Source organism: Sus scrofa, chromosome 7 (genome assembly GCF_000003025.6).
Source record: "Sus scrofa isolate TJ Tabasco breed Duroc chromosome 7, Sscrofa11.1, whole genome shotgun sequence".
NCBI lineage: Eukaryota > Metazoa > Chordata > Mammalia > Artiodactyla > Suidae > Sus > Sus scrofa.
In genome coordinates this window covers 41,468,321-41,486,733 of record NC_010449.5, presented here as the reverse complement: position 1 = coordinate 41,486,733, position 18,413 = coordinate 41,468,321, and the positions used below count along the sequence as shown (strand labels likewise).

Genomic DNA, 18,413 nt, shown 5'->3' with positions numbered 1-18,413 from the left:
ATGGGAAATGTGTTTTATTTTCCAAGGGGCATAAAATTTTTGTCATAAGTATATTTTGGTCTAAGTATGGTCTTATGAATTCTTCATAATTAAGTGTAATTAACGCCTGTGTGAACAAATAATAATCAGTACTCAGTAAGCAAGCCTGGTTAACTATAACCATTCTATCTTTATCCCTTTTGCCCAATTAATGATGTTTTCTGATTTGGCACTCAGGCCTATCAATGCTTTCATGTGCAAAATCACTCATTTTGAGACATTTGATTCCTATGATTATTCAAATTAGAAATTTTTAAATAGAGAGTTCAACTTTTTAACAAAAAACTAAAGGCTTTCCAGAGTTCCTGTTGCGGCTCAGTGGTAATAAACCTGACTAGAATCCATGAGGATGCATGTTCAATCCCTGGCCTCACTTAGTGGGTTAAGGATCCGGCATTGCCGTGAGCTGTGGTGTAGGTCACAGACTAAGGCTCAGATGTTGCATTGCTGTGGCTGTGGTGTAGGCCGGCAGCTATAGCTCTGATTCAACCCCTAGCCTAGGAACTTCCACATGCCAAGGTGTGAGCCTAAGAAGATAAAAACAAAAAACAAAACAAACTTTAGCAAACCTCCTTACTCATTTTAGAAATGGATAACCTTTCCAACTGTACTGAAGTCCCATTCAATAGCACCTCTTTAAAACGCTTAGTTGGTGGCACAAGCTGATGCTGAAAGGAAAAAATAACTGCTAAAAATATCCAATGAGTTAAAGTTAAAAAAAAAAAAATACAACCTACCATAGTTCATAGTGAGTATCTTTCAGGGAAGAGAAGGAAATGTTTATTTTTATTGAACGCTTACTCCTTTTTGGGCACTTTACATAAATTCTTTTCTAATCTTAAAAATACCGTAAGTGGAGTTCCCATTGTGGCTAGTGGGTTAAGAACCTGACATAGTGTCTGTGAGGATGCAGGTTCGATCCCTGGCCTCGCTCAGTGGGTTAAGGATCCGGCCTAGGTTGCAGATGTGGTTCAGATCTGGTGTTGCTGTGGCTGTGGCACAGGTAGGCAGTGGCTTCTCCGATTCGACCCCTCGCCTGAGAACTTGCAGGTAGACTGCAAGAAAGCTTTTATTATTCCCATTTTATGGATGAGGAAGATCAAGGCTCAATGATGTTGTAACCTACCCAGATCACCTATCCAGGAAGCAGCATACAGCTAGGATCTGTTTTCTAAAGCTGGTGTCTATACTTTGCGTGGTGCTGCTGCTTATACAAAACCGTGTTTTGGAAAGCACAGGCTTTAAAGTTGGATGGCTCTAGGTTTGATCAAGCCTCTGAGATGGACTAGCTCTTTGATGGGGGGCAAGTTATTTATCTTCTCTAAAAGGCTCCAATTTTCTCACCTGTAAAGTAGGATCAATATTAACATGCACCTCAGAATCAAAGATTAAATGGGGAAATGCACTTAAAGCTTCAACTGGGTGACTAACACATAAAAACTAACATTTAATATTACTATGTTTCCTGCAGCTGTATTACTGTGGTTCTCTCCATCACTCCAACATTCCAGAAGCCTATTTCCTTACTTTCATGAAACGAGACCATGACACCTTTAAGGATAAACTTTATTCAAATCTTGTGTCCTGTGAGTGTAAATCCAAACAGAATATTAGTCGAAACTAGACAGAAAGGCAAAGCTTCAGAAAACAAAACAAAAATCTCAAAGGAGTTATCGCTAACAAAGCCACCCTCCCTGGTGGCATCATAGAATACACTTGGCATCAACCTATAACTTTCTATTTTAAACACTACATTCAGAAGAAACCAAAATATATTTTTTGAAATGTGACTAATGCTTTGAAAAGTTAGCAAATTATTTAGAAAACTAAATTGTTTAGCAAAATAAATCCTCCCCACGGATTGGAAAGGCAACATATTTAAAGGGAGAGGGAAAATCCCAACTCTGGATACACAGCGGTAGCACGAGAAATACACTGCATGGGCTGCCGGAGATCTGTTTTGTTTTCCACACGCATCCATGTTTTTCGAAAATGACAACTTCCTGTGACTAACACACCCCCTTTTCTCAAAGATCCTGTTGGTGTGGGTGAGATGCCAGTTGTTTAAGAGCAGCTTCTGACCGACTGGCCTCATTTATGGATCCAAAGTTAAATCTCTGTCGCCTCCGGACCCCTTTTCTGAAACAAGAAGAGAAAAGCTTCAGGTGGAGGAAGAAACATAAAAACCAGAACATTATTTACAGAGGTGCTCCCATGACAAAGGGAATGTCCTCTAAAAATGGGGAGACTTCTAACTGCGAGAAAGAACGATCCCTACGGACATGATTTTTAAAGAAATATTTTGGTCTTCCCATGGAAAGCAAATAAAGTTTCTCTAAAAGAGAATGAAATTGGCATTTTTTTTTTTTTTTGCCATTTCTTGGGCTGCTCCCACGGCATATGGAGGTTCCCAGGCTAGGGGTCAAATCAGAGCCGTAGCCGCCGGCCTATGCCAGAGCTACAGCAACGCAGGATCCGAGCCGCGTCTGCGACCTACAGCACAGCTCACAGCAACGCCAGATCCTTAACCCACTGAGCAAGGCCAGGGATCGAACCCGCAACCTCATGGTTCCTAGTCAGATTCGTTAACCACTGAGCCATGACGGGAACTCCAAAATTGACATATTTTATATTTTGCTAGGATGACCACCAACCAGTTCTGTCTTCTCTTTGATTAGTGTATATTTTTCACATAATCCTAAGGTCACCAAGACCGGATTTCATTCTCAATGTGCCTCAGTTCTAAGAAGCAGTGTGCTACTTATGAAGAAGTTCACGCAATAAAACAACCAGGAATGGCAACACATTGAATTATCCTGTAAATTAAAAATCCCAAAAGGAATCCCAAGATACTGTTTCACAAAGATCAACTGAACATATGAGCTAAACTGAGAATCATGTCAATCAGCTATACTTTAGAAAATTTTTAAATAAATGTTAAAAAAGAATGCTTCACTTTAAAATCAAATTGGAATAGATGCAAACTATTGCCTTTGGAATGGATAAGCTTAAAACATGAATTTATCATACATGTTCAAGATTCAATCAATAAATTCCCTATGATATTTCAAGAAATCTTCTTCTTGGTTATCACCATTTTAAGCTAACTTGTCTTTTTTCCTCCTACCAACATCCAAGGAAACTGATACACCATTTTTGTCTGAGGGATTCAGGGTAATGGGATCTTTAAGACTTGGCAATTCTGGGTGGTAAAAGTATTTTGTTTTAAAAAAAACACACATTACCTTTCATCGCAGTATCATCCGATGACATGAAGTAAAGATCTTGTCCCACTGTTTGGAAGACAGCCTAACAAAAGAAACCTTTGGATTACTTCCGATTCTTTATTATAAGTACAAAATAATTAAAATCAGAAAGGTGACCATAGATACACCAGAAAAAATGGTCAATGACAAAAAGTAATCCTATTTAGAGTGGACCAACTTGATTTTATTTATTTTAAAATGCTTTTCATTTTTCCATTACAGCTGATTTAGAGGGTTCTATCGAATTTATACTGCACAGCAAAGTGACCCAGTCACACATACATATATATATTCTTTTTTCTCACATTATCCTCCACCATGCTCCATCATAAGTGACTAGATATAGTGCCCAGTGCTATACAGCAGGATCCCATTGCTTATCCATTCCAAAAGCAATAGTTTGCATCTATTCCAATTTGATTTTTAAAATGAAGCATTCTTTTTTAACATTTAAAAATTTTCTAAAGTATAGCTGATTGACAGTGCTGTGGCAATTTCTGCTGTACAGCACAGTGACCCAGTCATACATGTATACATTCATTCTTTTTCTCATACTATCTTCCATCATGTTCTATCCCAAGAGATTGGATATGGTTCCTTATGCTATACAGCAAGACCTCACTGCTTACACATTCTAAGTGTATTTTCTATTCTTCAAATACCCATGTCTTCAGAACGTCTCCACTGGAGCAGCCATGCAGGGAGGAAAAGTATCCTTTTCCAGTGCTTAGCAATGCTTTTCCAATTGCCTGCAACTCTGGTGTCTAATGCATTGTCGGGGGTTGCTATTCAAAGACATTCCCCACAGTGAGCTGCGGATCCTTTATGAAAGACTTAACGTACAGGGATACTTCCCCTATGTTTAATGACCAATAGCATCACATGCATGCATGGTGTTTAATACAAAAATTCATGAGACATATTCTTATGCTAAGACAAAAGAGCTCAGATGTAAAAAATAAATTTTTAATGTAACTAAAAATGACTCCCAGGTCACAGGGATTGATGCACCACCAAAAATTATACATGACGTAATAACTCACCATATTTACTTTCTACAGAACACCAGCTCATATGTAGACAAACACCTACATCTAAGAGTTTCTCTAAACTTAGGTCAAGGATTATTAAAATACCATCAATGACAAAATAAAAAAATTTAGAGCCTTACTGATAAATAGTTTCTCTATATGTCTCATTGGCTTAAAGCCAGAGGTAGTTGTGTCTCTATTATTTTATGTCCACTTCACTTTGTCCTAAGTGGTTCTCTTCTATTGGCAGGTATTGAGTAGTTTATCCAAATAGAATCCTGTATGTACACACCATTTGTATGTATTACTATTGCTCTGGCTGTTGATTGTTGAAAATTAATGGATGGAAGAGGTCAGAATGTAAAAGAAAGTTTGAGTAAACCCTGAAGCAGGCTTTCATTTTTTTTTTTTTTTTTTGTCTTTTTGCTATTTTTTTGGGCCACTCCCGTGGCATATGGAGGTTCCCAGGCTAGGGGTCTAATCGGAGCTGTAGCCACTGGCCTACGCCAGAGCCACAGCAACGCGGGATCCGAGCCGCGTCTGCAACCTACACCACAGCTCACGGCAACGCCGGATCGTTAACCCACTGAGCAGGGGCAGGGATTGAACCCGCACCCTCATGGTTCCTAGTCGGATTCGTTAACCGCTGCGCCAGGACGGGAACTCCAGGCTTTCATTTTTGACAAGTAAACAAAACTGGAATTAACCTAAGAAGGTAAGAGAGATAGTCAATGATCTTTTTTAATAGTGAAAAATTTCAGTGACCTAAATGTCCAACATGATGAGAAACGGTTTAATAAACTACTGACTGGCAATGTCATGGAATATTATGCAGCTTCTGGTTACAGCCAAGATGGAGTAGGCTGACTTACACTGATTACAACTGAAAATTCTGGAAAGGATGCCAAAAGCAACACCCTGAAGCTTCTGAAAAGCAAACAGGATCAGAAATATAGAAGGAATGAAGTAAAAACTTGGAAAGTGACTTATAACAGGGGCGAGTTTCACAGATTCTTTTCTCTCTCTTTTTTCTTCTTCTTCTGGATTTCACCTGAGGTTGGGCCGAATCAGAGCTGCCCGGCTGGGGTGGGCAGCAAAACAGAGTGAAACCCTCTACTTCCAGCCAGTTGGTTGGAAAAAGAGGCCCTGAATACTAGAGGGTGGGAAGTAGGTGGACTAGCCCTTCACTGCTTTTGTCTTTCCTTTGGCCCCGGTCACTGCTTAGGGAAAAGAGTCACAGTGTGGGCAGCAAAAAATCTGAGGGAGAACTCTGGCCAGTGGATGTGGGGAAAGAGCCTTTTGTTACCTGAAGAGTCAGGATAGGTTATTTTTTTTTTCCCCCTCTCTTTTCTCTGTTTCACTCCAGAGGCAGGTTCAGCCAAACAGAACAGCATGACAGCAAAGAGGAAAACTTTGGAAGAAAAATGCTTTCTGGTTAGAGGGCCAGGAAAAGGGGCCCCTGGGAGGGTGGAGAAAAGTGGACCCTTGGAGCTAGAACGTATGGAGGAAATCTCAAAAAGGAAAGGAGCTGGGAAATTTGAACCCCTAATAGTTTACAAGAACTGATGACAGACCCAATGTTATCCTGAACTATGCAAATGCAGAACAGAACCAAGAAAAGCAGAGCCAAATCTTTAACCCCTGAGCAATTATATAAATGTCTGCTCAAATTCCAGAGTAACTCCCCGGTGGCTTACGCCCTGGGCAGATCCAAACATCATAGCAAAGGCTTTGAAGACTAAACTGACATGAGAACCACCAAACACAGAGGAGACAGAGAATTTCTGGTATGAACCTAACCAGGTGGATCACCTGCTAAAACAAAAACTTTAATATTTTCCAGAAGATTTTCTAAGGATCCAAAGTCTTAGAACATGATATTCAAAACATGCAGGATAGAATCCAAAATTATTCAACATACCAAAAGCAAGGAAAAGCAATAATTTCTCAAGAGAGTCAGTACATACAAATGCTGACATGACCAGATACTGGAACTATCAGACAGAGCTGCTGGAGCAAGAAGTCCAACAAAATCCAAATAGGGCAAACCCTTATGTCTAGATAGATCACAACAGTATGGGAAATTGCTTATCACATATTCTTAAGTGAAGAACACAGAATATAAAACCGTATGTACAGTGAAACCAACCATGTTCAAAATATATACGTGATATATTTATATTCCATATAAAGAGAAAAATATTAAAGAAAAACTGGTCAATCTATTTGTCTTTGGATGGATGTATTACATACAGGTGATTGATAGTTTGTCTTTATTTTATTTTATTTTTTTAGCTGTGCCTATGGCATGCAAAAGTTCTGGGGCCAGGGATCAAACCCACACCACAGCTATGACCCAAGTCACAGCTGTGACAATGTCCGATCCTTAACGCACTGTGCCACCAAGAGAACTGTGATACTTGTCTTTTTTATAGTCTTGCCATTTCCCCATATTTTCTGCATCAAATGCATTTTTTTTTTTTTTTGTCTTTTGTCTTTTTGTCGTTGTTGTTGTTGCTATTTCTTGGGCCGCTCCCGCGGCATATGGAGGTTCCCAGGCTAGGGGTCCAATCGGAGCTGTAGCCACCGGCCTACGCCAGAGCCACAGCAACGCGGGATCCGAGCCGCGTCTGCAACCTACACCACAGCTCACGGCAACGCCGGATCGTTAACCCACTTAGCAAGGGCAGGGACCGAACCCGCAACCTCATGGTTCCTAGTCGGATTCGTTAACCACTGCGCCATGACGGGAACTCCATCAAATGCATTTTATAAAGGTCATGAACACCAAACAATTTTCCTTTTTTTAAATCTCCAAATGAAAATCAAGGAGTAAAACATTAATAAGTAGTTTGCCCCCAAGAGATACTGGGCATACAACCCAGAAATACTGATTGTGTTAACATTCTTTTCCACTGTTATTATTACAATATTAGTATTTTTCCCTCCATTATCCCTGAAGAGAAGGGCTTTGGAAATAGCTCAAATCACCTTTCAAAATGAAGGAGCACACTCTCGTTAATAACTACCTACATAAACCTCTACCTTAGATGGACTCTTATCCAATTTGGGTATGCCGTTCCAGACATTCTCAGGGCTCACCACCTCCTCCAAACCATTTGAAAGGTTCAAAACCTGCGAGAGACAAACATTTAACAGAACTGGTCATTCAAAAAGCTGTTTTAGATACCACAGCAATCTCTTTAAAAATGAAATACTTTAAAAGGCAATGAAATGATGGTATTAAATGTCAATATATTACATTTCAACTCAATGGTACTTCAGCTCAAAGAATGAGAATGTATACTGAGTATCTATGCCTAGAGATCAAAGATACAATCTTCGATGAAATCTCTATCTCGAGAAGTTCAAAATTTGGTGGAGAAACAGACCACTAAGCAGATAATTAAATGCAGTATAGGGAGTGTTCCCGTTGTGGTGCAGTGGAAATGAACCCAACTAGTATCCATGAGGATGCAGGTTCAATCCTCAGCCTTGCTCAAGTCAGTTAAGAATCTGGTGTTGCCACGAGCTGTGGTGTAGGTCGCGCAGATGAGGCTCGGATCCTGTGTTACTGTGCCTGTGGCATAGGGTGGCAGCTGTAGCTCTGATTCGACCCCTAGCCTGGGAACTTCCGTATGCCTCAAGTGCAGCTCTAAAAAGCAAACAAACAAATAAATAGACACAGTGTAAGAAGTACACACTCCTCCTACAACAGGAGGCATAAAAATACAAAACAGGTATAAAGCTTTTGGGGGGAGGAGGGGTGAAGAGACAGAGACATTTAGAAAATAATGCTGGAGTTCTCGTCGTGGTGCAGCAAAAACAAATCCGACTAGGATCCATGAGTTTGCGGGTTCAATCCTGGCCTCGCTCAGTGGGTTAAGGATCCAGCATTGCTCTGGCTGTGGCATAGGCCAGAGGCTGAACTTCAATTAGACCCCTAGCCTGGGAACTTCCACATGTCACAGGTGCAGCCCTAAAAAGACAAAAAGACAAAAGAAAAAAGAAAAGAAAAGAATGCTAGTGAATGCTTCCTGAAAGAGGTAATGGCTAATCTTTTAAAGATAAATGGAAATTAACCAGTTTGGGAAGGGAACACAATACAGGCAAATAGAATTGAATTATTAAGTACATCAAAGAAGCCAAACACCATAGAACATGTAGGAGAAATCAAGCAATACCGTGTCCATCTAATATAAGACACAAACCCAAAGGAGAGAGACTGCCTTACTTCTACGGACGGATGCTCAACCCCAGAGAACCTCCTATGGCATGTGAATGACTTTTCTCTTCTAGACCAGTGGTTCTCAAATTTTCACAGTATAAGCATGCACATTCCTATTCCTCTTCCCAGAAATTCTCAATCAACCAGCTTTTAAGAAATGTGGCAGGTGATCCTGATACAGGGGGTTTTCAGACCCCAAGAAAAACAGTTTACTGGAGGTTTCCAATAGGTTTTACAAAAGGCAATGATGGGCATTCCTGTCGTAGCTCAGTGGTTAACGAATGTGACTAAGAACCATAAGGATGCGAGTCCGATCCCTCACTCAGTGGGTTAAGGATCCAGTGTTGTCATGAACTGTGGTGTAGGTCGAAGACATGGCTTGGATCTGGTGTGGCTGTGACTGTGGTGTAGGCTGGTGGCTACAGCTCTGATTAGACCCCCTAGCCTGGGAACTTCCATGTGCCTTGGGTGCGGCCCAAGAAAATACAAAAAGACCAAAAAAATTTTAAAAAATTACCAAAGGCAATGATGTAGGCAGATTTTCCTTTGACACACTTCACACTGGCTGCGTGGAGATTCAACCAGAGGAAGATTAGAGGTAAACCAAGGGAAGGTTATTAGAGGAATCTAGTCGTGAAATGCAGAACTTAACCAAGGCAGTGGCTTTAGAAATAAAAAGTTTTAACCAAGAGATAAGTGGGAAGAGCAGAACTTGGTGACTGGTAGGATTTCAAGGGTCAGAGAGATGACAGAGCCTTGAGTGCTTACATTTGAACTTTTTCCACGATTTTCACACTGCCTCAGGTTAGCAGAGGGGAATGAACAGGTAAATAATCTGTCTGATCAAGTGAGATAAAACTTCCATAACCATCTGCAAGTACATTTTGAGACAAAGTACTTCACTTTTACATACCCTTGTGCCTTCTTCCGCTACTTCCAAAATTTCACATTTAGACCACGTGTTTCTTAGACTTGACCACACCACACACTTGGATCCGACAGTAAATCCTTTCAGAGTGTAGGTAGTCTCTGGTTGAGCTGCCAAATTGAACAGAGTGAGAGCACTGAGGCATTGCTCTCACGTCCCTAATGTTAGATACACAAGCAAAACATTCTCCTAATCTGCTTTTCCTATTCCTGTTTCATCAGCGTCATGTACGACGCAACATGTTCTAAGTCTGTCTCCCTCCCTTGATTTGACTTAAAAATTCTTCCAGGGCCTCCTCCCCGTCTAATTCCTTACTGAGCTCCTCAAAAAACAGGAGCATGATGGGATGTTGTTTAAAGATATGAATCTGATTTCTTTCTTTTCTTTCCTTTTTTTTTTTTTTTTTGGTCTTTTTAGGGCTGCACCCTTAGCATATGGAGGTTCCCAGGCTAGGGGTTGAACCAGAGCTGTAGCTGCTGGCCTACACCACAGCTCACAGCAATGCTGGATCCTTAACCCACTGATCGAGGCCAGGGATTGAACCCGTGTCCTCATGGATACGAGTCAGGTTCATTAACTGCTGAGCCACAATGGGAACTCCTGAATCTGATTTCTAACCCTGAAGATTAAAGCTGGCCGTCAATGCCGCAGGTAATATGGTCCATGGTCACCACTGCCATCCACAGCAAAGCAGCATGGGACAGGTGAGCAGACATTTTTATCCCAAAACTCTCACTTATTATTATTAAAATGTGATAAATACCACCTTAAAAATCTAGAGTGGTATTTAAGTACACTACCACAGATCCACAGGATGGCAGAGTAGGAAACTAAAATATTTTGAAAGGAGATTTCAAGGGATTAAAATGCAGGATTCAATACTGTATGGAGTATGATCTCTATTTAGTTTTTAAAACTATATGTAGGCGTTCCCATTGTGGTGCAGCGGAAGCGAATCCAACTAGTGGCCATGAGGTTACAGGTTTGATCCCTGGCCTTGATCAGTGGGTTAAGGATTCAGCGTTGTCATGAGCTTGTGGTGTAGGTCACAGATGCAGCTTGGATCCTGCGTGACTGTGGCTGGCAGTTGTAGCTCCGATTTGACCCCTAGCCAGGGAACCTCCATATGCCACAGGAGTGGCCCTGAAAAGCAAAACAAAACAAAACAAAACTATGTGTAAGCAGATGAACACAGAGAGGCTAAGAGACAGCAGGAAGGGACTAAGTACATCAGAGCATTCACAGGGGTCATTTCTTGGTGGTGGGATTATGAAGATTTTCATTCTCCTTGGTCTATTTTGCACAATGGCTCAAAGTTAATAATATAAAAATGGACATTTAAAAAATCTATCATTGATTATTTAAAAACCCCTGATAAATTAGCCATTTTGTGTAGCTTTTAAATCTTATTAAGTGGCCAAGAAAACAGCAGCAACAATAATTTATGAAAAAGTTAATGACAATAAATGTTCTCTAATATTTACTCAAGGCTGTTGCCTTTTTTTGGTTAATACAGACTCCCTGTGTTTTTTTTTTTTAATCAGTTTATAAATGACTGTCAAGGTATATACATGAAACAAAACAGTTACATTTAAAATTCTGTTAAAAGGATTCCTACATTCATGCCTACATTACCGCTTGGCAAATTTTTTATTAAAAACCAAAAACTTACCAAAAAACATAAGCTCTTGATTTTTTTTTTTTTGGCTGCACCCACGGCATGTGGAAGTTCCCAGGCCAGGGACTGAACCTGTGCCACAGCAGTGACCCAAGCTGCTCAGTGACAACACTGGATCCTTACTTAACCCTCTGTTTCACAAAAGAACTCCGCAATTTCTTGATTTTAGCGATGACTTGTTTACATTTTAAATGTGATTACTTTGGGAGGGTACACAAATTTTCAGCACTCTATTTTTTAAAAAATTAATAATTCAGTATTTCACCCAGCATATAAAATATTATTTTACATTGATTTCACAACTTGATTTCCTCATGTTTACAATACCCTTCATAAAATCCAAGTTGGATCTTTCAGGTTTTAATCTCCGCCCCCAAAGTTAATTTTTCAAAAATTGAAATAAGAGGAGCTCCCCTTGTGGCTCAGCAGAAATGAATCTGGCTGGCATCCATGAAGATGCAGGTTCTATCCCTGGCCTTGCTTGGTGGGTTAAGGATCTGGTGTTGCCGTGAGCTGTGATGTAGATTGCAGACACAGCTCGGATCCTGTGTTGCTGTGGCTGTGGTGATTCGACCCCTAGCCTGGGAACCTCCATATAGCAAGGGTGTGGCCCCAAAAAGACAAAAAAAAATTTATATAAGAATTGTTCTCTTTTCTTTAACGCAAATAAATACTTCTAAGTTAAAAAAAAAAAAAGTGAGTGAAAAAGACATGCACCTACCTGGGACATGATCTGAGAAAGTGTTATTATGTTTCCTTCCATCTCTGGAGTCTTCTTCTGAAAACAGAGAGTTCAAGGATAACATGGCATCTCTGTTTTTATATTCTGCAAATTCTTCTTTGTAGACGTTCACTGCAATCTGCATCTTGGGATGACAACTCTTTCCATGCCGGTGCAATGGTAACCTAGGCTCCTCATCAAAACAGTCCACACAACTTGACCTTCCTGTGTCCTTGGCACACGGGGATTCTTCGGCTTTCTGACTAACTCTTAGAGACAAAGGGTTTATTTTGTCCTCTAGACACAGCTGGGCTGTGGGTACTTCTAGTTCCAGCTGCTTCTCAGCTTCAGAGTTGAGGGGAAGCTGCATGGGAAATGGGGGCAGGGTGGCCCCGAAGTCAGAGCCTTGGGGAAGAGGCCCCATCGGGGGCACCAAGCCCAGCCCATCTTTCTCCTCATCCCTCACTAGAGAATCCTGTAACACACTGGATTCTACCTCCAGGAATTCTTTGGATTCATCGTCAGGAGAAAGTGGCTCCTCAAGGGAATTCAGTTCTAGGATCTCCTTTGTCTTGCTGGAATAGGGTAATAACGTGTTAAACCCTGTAATGAGGTATTTATCATCAAACTTGGCTTTGTCAACCAGAGGGCACTCGACCCTAGCTTCCAACATCTCAGTAGCAATTTTGTCTTTGCCTGGGCTTTCAAAAATGTTATCAGGTCCAGGGTCACAGAATTTACCTAGTTTGGTTTCAACGATGTTTAAGTCCTTTTCAATTCTTTCAGAGAGCGCATCTGTCTGTGATTCGACATAGAGTGTTTTCTCTCGTCCCGCTTTACTACTTGGTTTCTTCATTCCAACATCGGGACTAGAGGACCCGAGAGCTTCCTTTATCTCAGGGCCATTCTTTTCAGCAGGCAGCTCACTGTTACTCGTAGCAATCTTGGAGTATTTCTTCATTTTCTCACGAATACTTTCGCCTTTGCTTTTCAAGTCAACGACGGCCAAAGGGATATCACAAACATCCCTTTTGATGTCTAATATTGTTATCTCCAACACATCTTCTGTTACGATTTCATAAAAGTAGTCATTTCCCTCTTGAGGGCATGTACCTTCTGAAATATTAAATCCTGCGAGGCAACATGGAAAGGCTTGCATGGGAACCGACAACAGTTCAGAGGGAATGCTCCAGAGGGCTCTGGGGTGCACACAATCTTCAATGTTTCCAAAGTCCACAAGCCTGACAGACACAAGGTCATCTTCACAAATACTGGTGACCAGTGCCCTATAGTAATGCCCATCTTCTCTGTATCTCACTATGCAAGGGTCTCCAATCTGAGGACACAAGATGCAGCTTCTCCGGTCGGTCACCCGTTCTCCAGCAGTTTGTACCTCCACCTCTAAATACTGAAGTTTCTCAGTGTCTGCAAACTGACACCAAAAGTATTCAGGTCCATCGATCACCATGGCATAAGCTCTTACCATCTTCATATTTGGATCATACCAGTTAAGGAACACAGAAGTGTCTCTGTCTGTTTTGGGGACAGACTTTGAACAGGCCCCTTTAATGATTTGGGTAGAAAGTCCTATTTGAGATTTTTCTCTGAATTCGTATCTGCTAATCATATCTTCTGCTATGATGCCATGGTCATCAGCGAGAATAACTTCCCATTTGTCTTGAAACTGAACAAATTCACATCTAATTTGAGCCTCGCTGGTCCTTAGGGAAAAGTAATGCATCATTTCCTTATGGTTTAAAATGTCAGGAACCCAGGGTCCCTTTAAGGAACAGTGAATGCACAATCTTGGTAATAGTGCATGGACAAGGTCAAGTTTACCTATCTGGTTGGTGCAAACCACAGAAACATTGCCATAATCTATAAACTGTACAGAGAGAAGGTCATTGGGCTGTTGTTCCTTGACCACAGCACGATACCATAAATTGTCTTCTGGGAAAATGGCACATATTGTATCTCCTCTTTGCAAAGGTGGACCTGAGTAATATTCAGGCCTTGTTCTCACATCGTTTAACCTCTCTGAAAGACGATTAATTTCAGCCTCATCTCCTGTAGTTGAACATAAAAATCTGAAAGGTCATTTATATGAGAAACATATACTGTGGTTTTAAAGCCAGGCACTATAGTCTTCTGAGGGAACTCAGAAAATTTGAGAGGCAAATCTTTGTTACCAGAATCTCCTATTTTTCTCTCTAAAAGAGTGGCTTCTGGTTTTGTGGCTTTCAAAGGTGGCTCAGCCAAACTTTCTTCTTTCTTTTCTATTGGTGCTGGGGGCACTAGGTTATCTTGAGTCCCCAAAGAGTCCTGATATTGAGTGACTAAGTTTGTCTTCGTTGAACTGCGCCCAAGTTTGAGTTCCTTAGGTGCCGAGCTCATCTTAGGTTTGTATGATTCTCCTAAGATCGCCATACTAGCTGATTTGATCTCTACGGATTTACTTAAGTACTCTGTGGCTGACAGCTTCATATCATCCTTTTTCATTTCAAGAGCTTCCACTGTAGAGAGGAGTGCTTCACTTGTTTTTCTTGTCCCACTTTTGTTACCAAGGAGCCCTAACTTCTCATTAATAGTAGCATTGATTTGAAGACTGTCATCATAGAGTTCTATCACCAGTCTTCCATCTGGATCTTTTGCTACGACCAACGCCTTCAACGACTTATCTAAAACAGTCTCCTGAAACCACATTGTAACTTCTTCTGGTATATGATCCGGGATATCCGATAACGAACATTTAACAGCTTGCATGGGCAAAAGACAGACGTCATATGCATCACTGGGTATTGGAAGCAGGTCATCATTTGGTACCACATAAATGTTCCCAAAATCAACAAAGAAGACTTTGTTAGGTTCTCTGTCTATGATGATGCCCCTATACCAGCTTCCATCAGTATACTTGGCAAGGCACAAGGGTCCCGGGACCAAGGAAGGTGTTTTAAAATTCAGCAAAGCTTTACTTAATTGCATAATGTGACATGACAACTGTTCTAAAATATGTGCATTTCTTCCAAGCTGGCAATAAAATGTCCAAGGGTCATTGACATGTGTTATATACACTGATTCTTCACTTCCGATTTTCATATTATGTGTGGAATAGTAGTAAGAATGGAGCCGAACAGAGGACTCCAGAGGCTGCTGAAGTTTTACCGGTCTCGCCAGTCTCTTTTCTACCAAAAAATGGCATGCACTCTGGAAGGGTGTCAGCAAATCCACGACAGTAAATGGCTCTTCATCACGTATTGAAGCCAAAGCAAATATCGTGCATTTTAATTCTAGACTGTCTTCCCACGCGTGATCCACAAAGTCACTAAAGGCTTGGATTGCCTTTTCATCCCAAACAAAAGGATTCTGACCTGTTGGTTGAATTAAATTATAAAGGCTGCACCTAAAAGCCTGAGCCTTAACCTTGAGAAACTCTTCACTAATTGAATAAAGATTCTTCAGAGGTACCATATCTTCGTCTCCATAATCAACAAATATGACTTTAACATGCTCTGAAGGTTGTACCCCACTAATCAGAGCTCTGGACCATTTTCCATTCGCTGTTCGTTTTGCCAAACAAGCAGGGGTGGTTGCCTGGTAGGGAGAAGCTATATTCTGGCAATAGTCCTGAATGCTACACATTAGCGTTTTAAATCCTTGTATGTTCCTGGTCAGTTGGCACCAGAAATAGCCAGGGTTTTCAACATAAGACACTTGGACTTCTACTGTACTTCCGACTTCCAGCTCTCCTTTACCAGAAGAGCCTGGCTTCATTTCCAAGAAATTCGGTATAAGAGGAGAATAAACAGATACTATTTTCTCTTTTTCCTGTACAACTAGCCCAGGTGAAATGTTGGTAACAACTGTTGCATCAGTCAAAGCTTCTGCAACAGCTGTAGTTTTTTCAGCTCTCTTGGCTTTTTGTTCTATCTTCTTTGTGACAGGAGATATTTTGTTATTCTCTGCAGTAAAATGATTTGAAACATGCCTCAGAGAGTGGGCACTTACAGAAATATTTTCCTTTGTTTCAAACTCCTGATACTTGGCAAATCCAGCTTGAGCAATGACCTTACTAATGTTCTCTTCCCCTGTTCTAGATTCATCAAGAATCTCGATCACATACTGACTCTCCTGCTTATCAAGGACATGGATAACTAATTCTTTGTGCAGCACGGTCTTTTTAAAAAAGGAAACTGCCTCCTGGCTCCAATTTTTCCCCAAAGGCCAGATATCAGCCAGGGTACACGGCAGAGCCAATATCGGCAGCTGCCTGAACTGAGGAAGCAACATCCTCACGTCACACCAGTCCACGTTTTCTGAATTGCCCCGGTCAACCAAGAAAACATCCACACTCTTGTCATCTAATCTGGTGACCATAGCCCGAAAATAGCCATTTTCTTTCCATTTGACACAGCAAAGGTCATTGGCTTCAGGTTTCAAAACAACACCATCCAGCTTACTAGCAGAGGCATAGAAGTTGCACATTCTTCTCGTCAGTTTATTGAAGGTGCCCTTGTGTTTCCGCAACCTAATCCAAAACTCAGAGGGATTTTTAACAAACTCCACCTGGGCATCATAGAAGGTGTTCATCTTTAACTTGATGGATCTTAACGCCAGGAGGGCAATCTCTTCATCCACTTCCTCCGCAGGAGAGTGAGACTGAAGAGCTGTTTCTGTTTCTGGTTCCTCCTCCTCCTCTTCCTCCTCTGTTCCCTGGCTCTGAAGGAACCGGTCCGCCAAGCAACAGGACTGTAGTCCAAACACACAGTTGAGATTAATCCCATCTTCTCCATACAGGGTAACGTAATACACATGTTCGAAGGAACAGTAAAATTCAATCTTTGCATTCACTGCCTGGCCCAGGATCAGAGCCTTCAGGTCACCGACCTGTGACCGAGACCAGCCCCTCCCACCGTCCCAGAGCCCATACAGAGCACAAGGGTAGGTCACCACAGGCATTCGAAAATATTCGGGCAGCAGGTAGCGAAGGCTACTGCAGCTCACTAACTCCTTCCTTCCGTAGTCTACATGGAGCACCTGCGCACAGCGCTGGGGCCGGAACATCTCAAGCAAGAGCGCCCTGTACCAATGTCCGTCCAAGCCGCAGGAGGCGCACGGAGAGCCCGGCTTGTCTGGGCTTTCTTCCCTCTCCTCCCAGGTGGCACTGGTAGAGTTCTCATCCCCTGTCCCCACAGAACCCCGGTATATCTGGGCCATGCTCTCGGAGAGGCGGTGGATCTCCTGAGAGAGGCTGCGGAGCTGGCAGTGGATGCGGTGGGGATGGCACACCTGCGTGACCACCACGGGCTCTGTCACGCCCAGCTGCAGCTGCGGGTAGAAGTAATCCAGGGCAGGATGCTCGTGCTTGGGTGGGAGCCGCGGGACTACCTGGACCCCGGGGCCCAGAGCAGCAACGGTAGCCGTGAGGTAGCGCTTGAGCAGCGAACGGAAGAGGCTGTCGGGCATCAACCGGGCCAGGCCAAGCTCCTGCATCTCCTGGTACAGCCCAGGCACCTCCAGGAGGACCAGGCGGTGGAGCAGCAGCACGTCCAGGACCCGCCCTTGCACCTCCTTGCCCTGCAGGCTGCTAAGGAAGTCCACGGCGCTGGCCGGCCAGTGCTGGGGCTCGCCCCCGCCCGCGCCGCCGCTGCCCGCTGGTACCAGGCCCGCCAGCACGCAGCCCAGTACCTCCGACGGCAGGTGGAAGAACTCGCTGCGTCCGGGCGCCAGAGAGCTCACGCCGGCGGTAACGGTGCGGCCCTCGTCCAGCAGGAAGACGCGGCTCTCCTGCGCTTGCCGGCTAACCACGCGGCCGCGGTGCCACAGCAGCCCCACCTGCACTAGGCACAGCTCACCCGGCGAAGCCGAGGCACCGCCCAGCGCCCACGGGCCGCGCGCAGTCGCCGCCGCTTCCTGGATCTCCCGGCTCAGCCGGACATACTCGTCCCGCCGCTCGCCCACCAGACCCCAGAGCTGCACCGGGATCACCTCGGGCTGCACGTCCACGTAGGACACTCGCAGCACAAGCGAGGTCCCTGGCGTCGGCAGTCCGGGCGTCGAGCACATCTCCACGGCGGCACCTGGTCCTCGAAGCCCCCGCGCCGTTGGAAGGAGAGCCCTGCAGACGCGGGCTCTCAGGACAGACGGGCTGAAAGGACCCTCGACCAGGCGTCCCCTTCGCCACTCCGCCGCCGCCGCCGCCGGACCTCACGGACTCGCGCCGACAGGTAAAAGCCCGCGGCCCCACCAACCGCTCACGGTTGCGCGGACGCGCAGGCATTTGCAGCGCGAGGCGCCGCGGCTTCCGGCCGCGGGAGGTGGGCGGGCCTGCGTGGGCGGTGGGGCGGAGCCGGACTCGGGACTGCAGTAGGGACGCTGGCTGGAGGCGCAGGAGGGGCCTGGAGGAGCAGGACGGACGTGGCGAGGTAGGAAAGCCACCTGCTACTGCCCAGAGCGCTTGCACTCTGGAGGATGCAGGCGGACGGCCAGGGCCGCGGCAGGGCCCAGGTCGCGCAGGGACCTCCT

At 43.6% G+C, this 18,413-nt stretch overlaps 1 protein-coding gene across 1 annotated transcript; it reads right to left on the bottom strand.

Moving 5' to 3' along the window:
• On the bottom strand, positions 1,588 to 18,145 carry TDRD6 (tudor domain containing 6). The gene is given in 6 exon segments (XM_001928168.4): positions 1,588 to 2,178; positions 3,285 to 3,348; positions 7,382 to 7,471; positions 9,478 to 9,602; positions 11,892 to 13,961; positions 13,964 to 18,145. Coding segments are annotated over 6 exon segments (6,384 nt in total). The 5' UTR covers positions 17,955 to 18,145; the 3' UTR covers positions 1,588 to 2,134.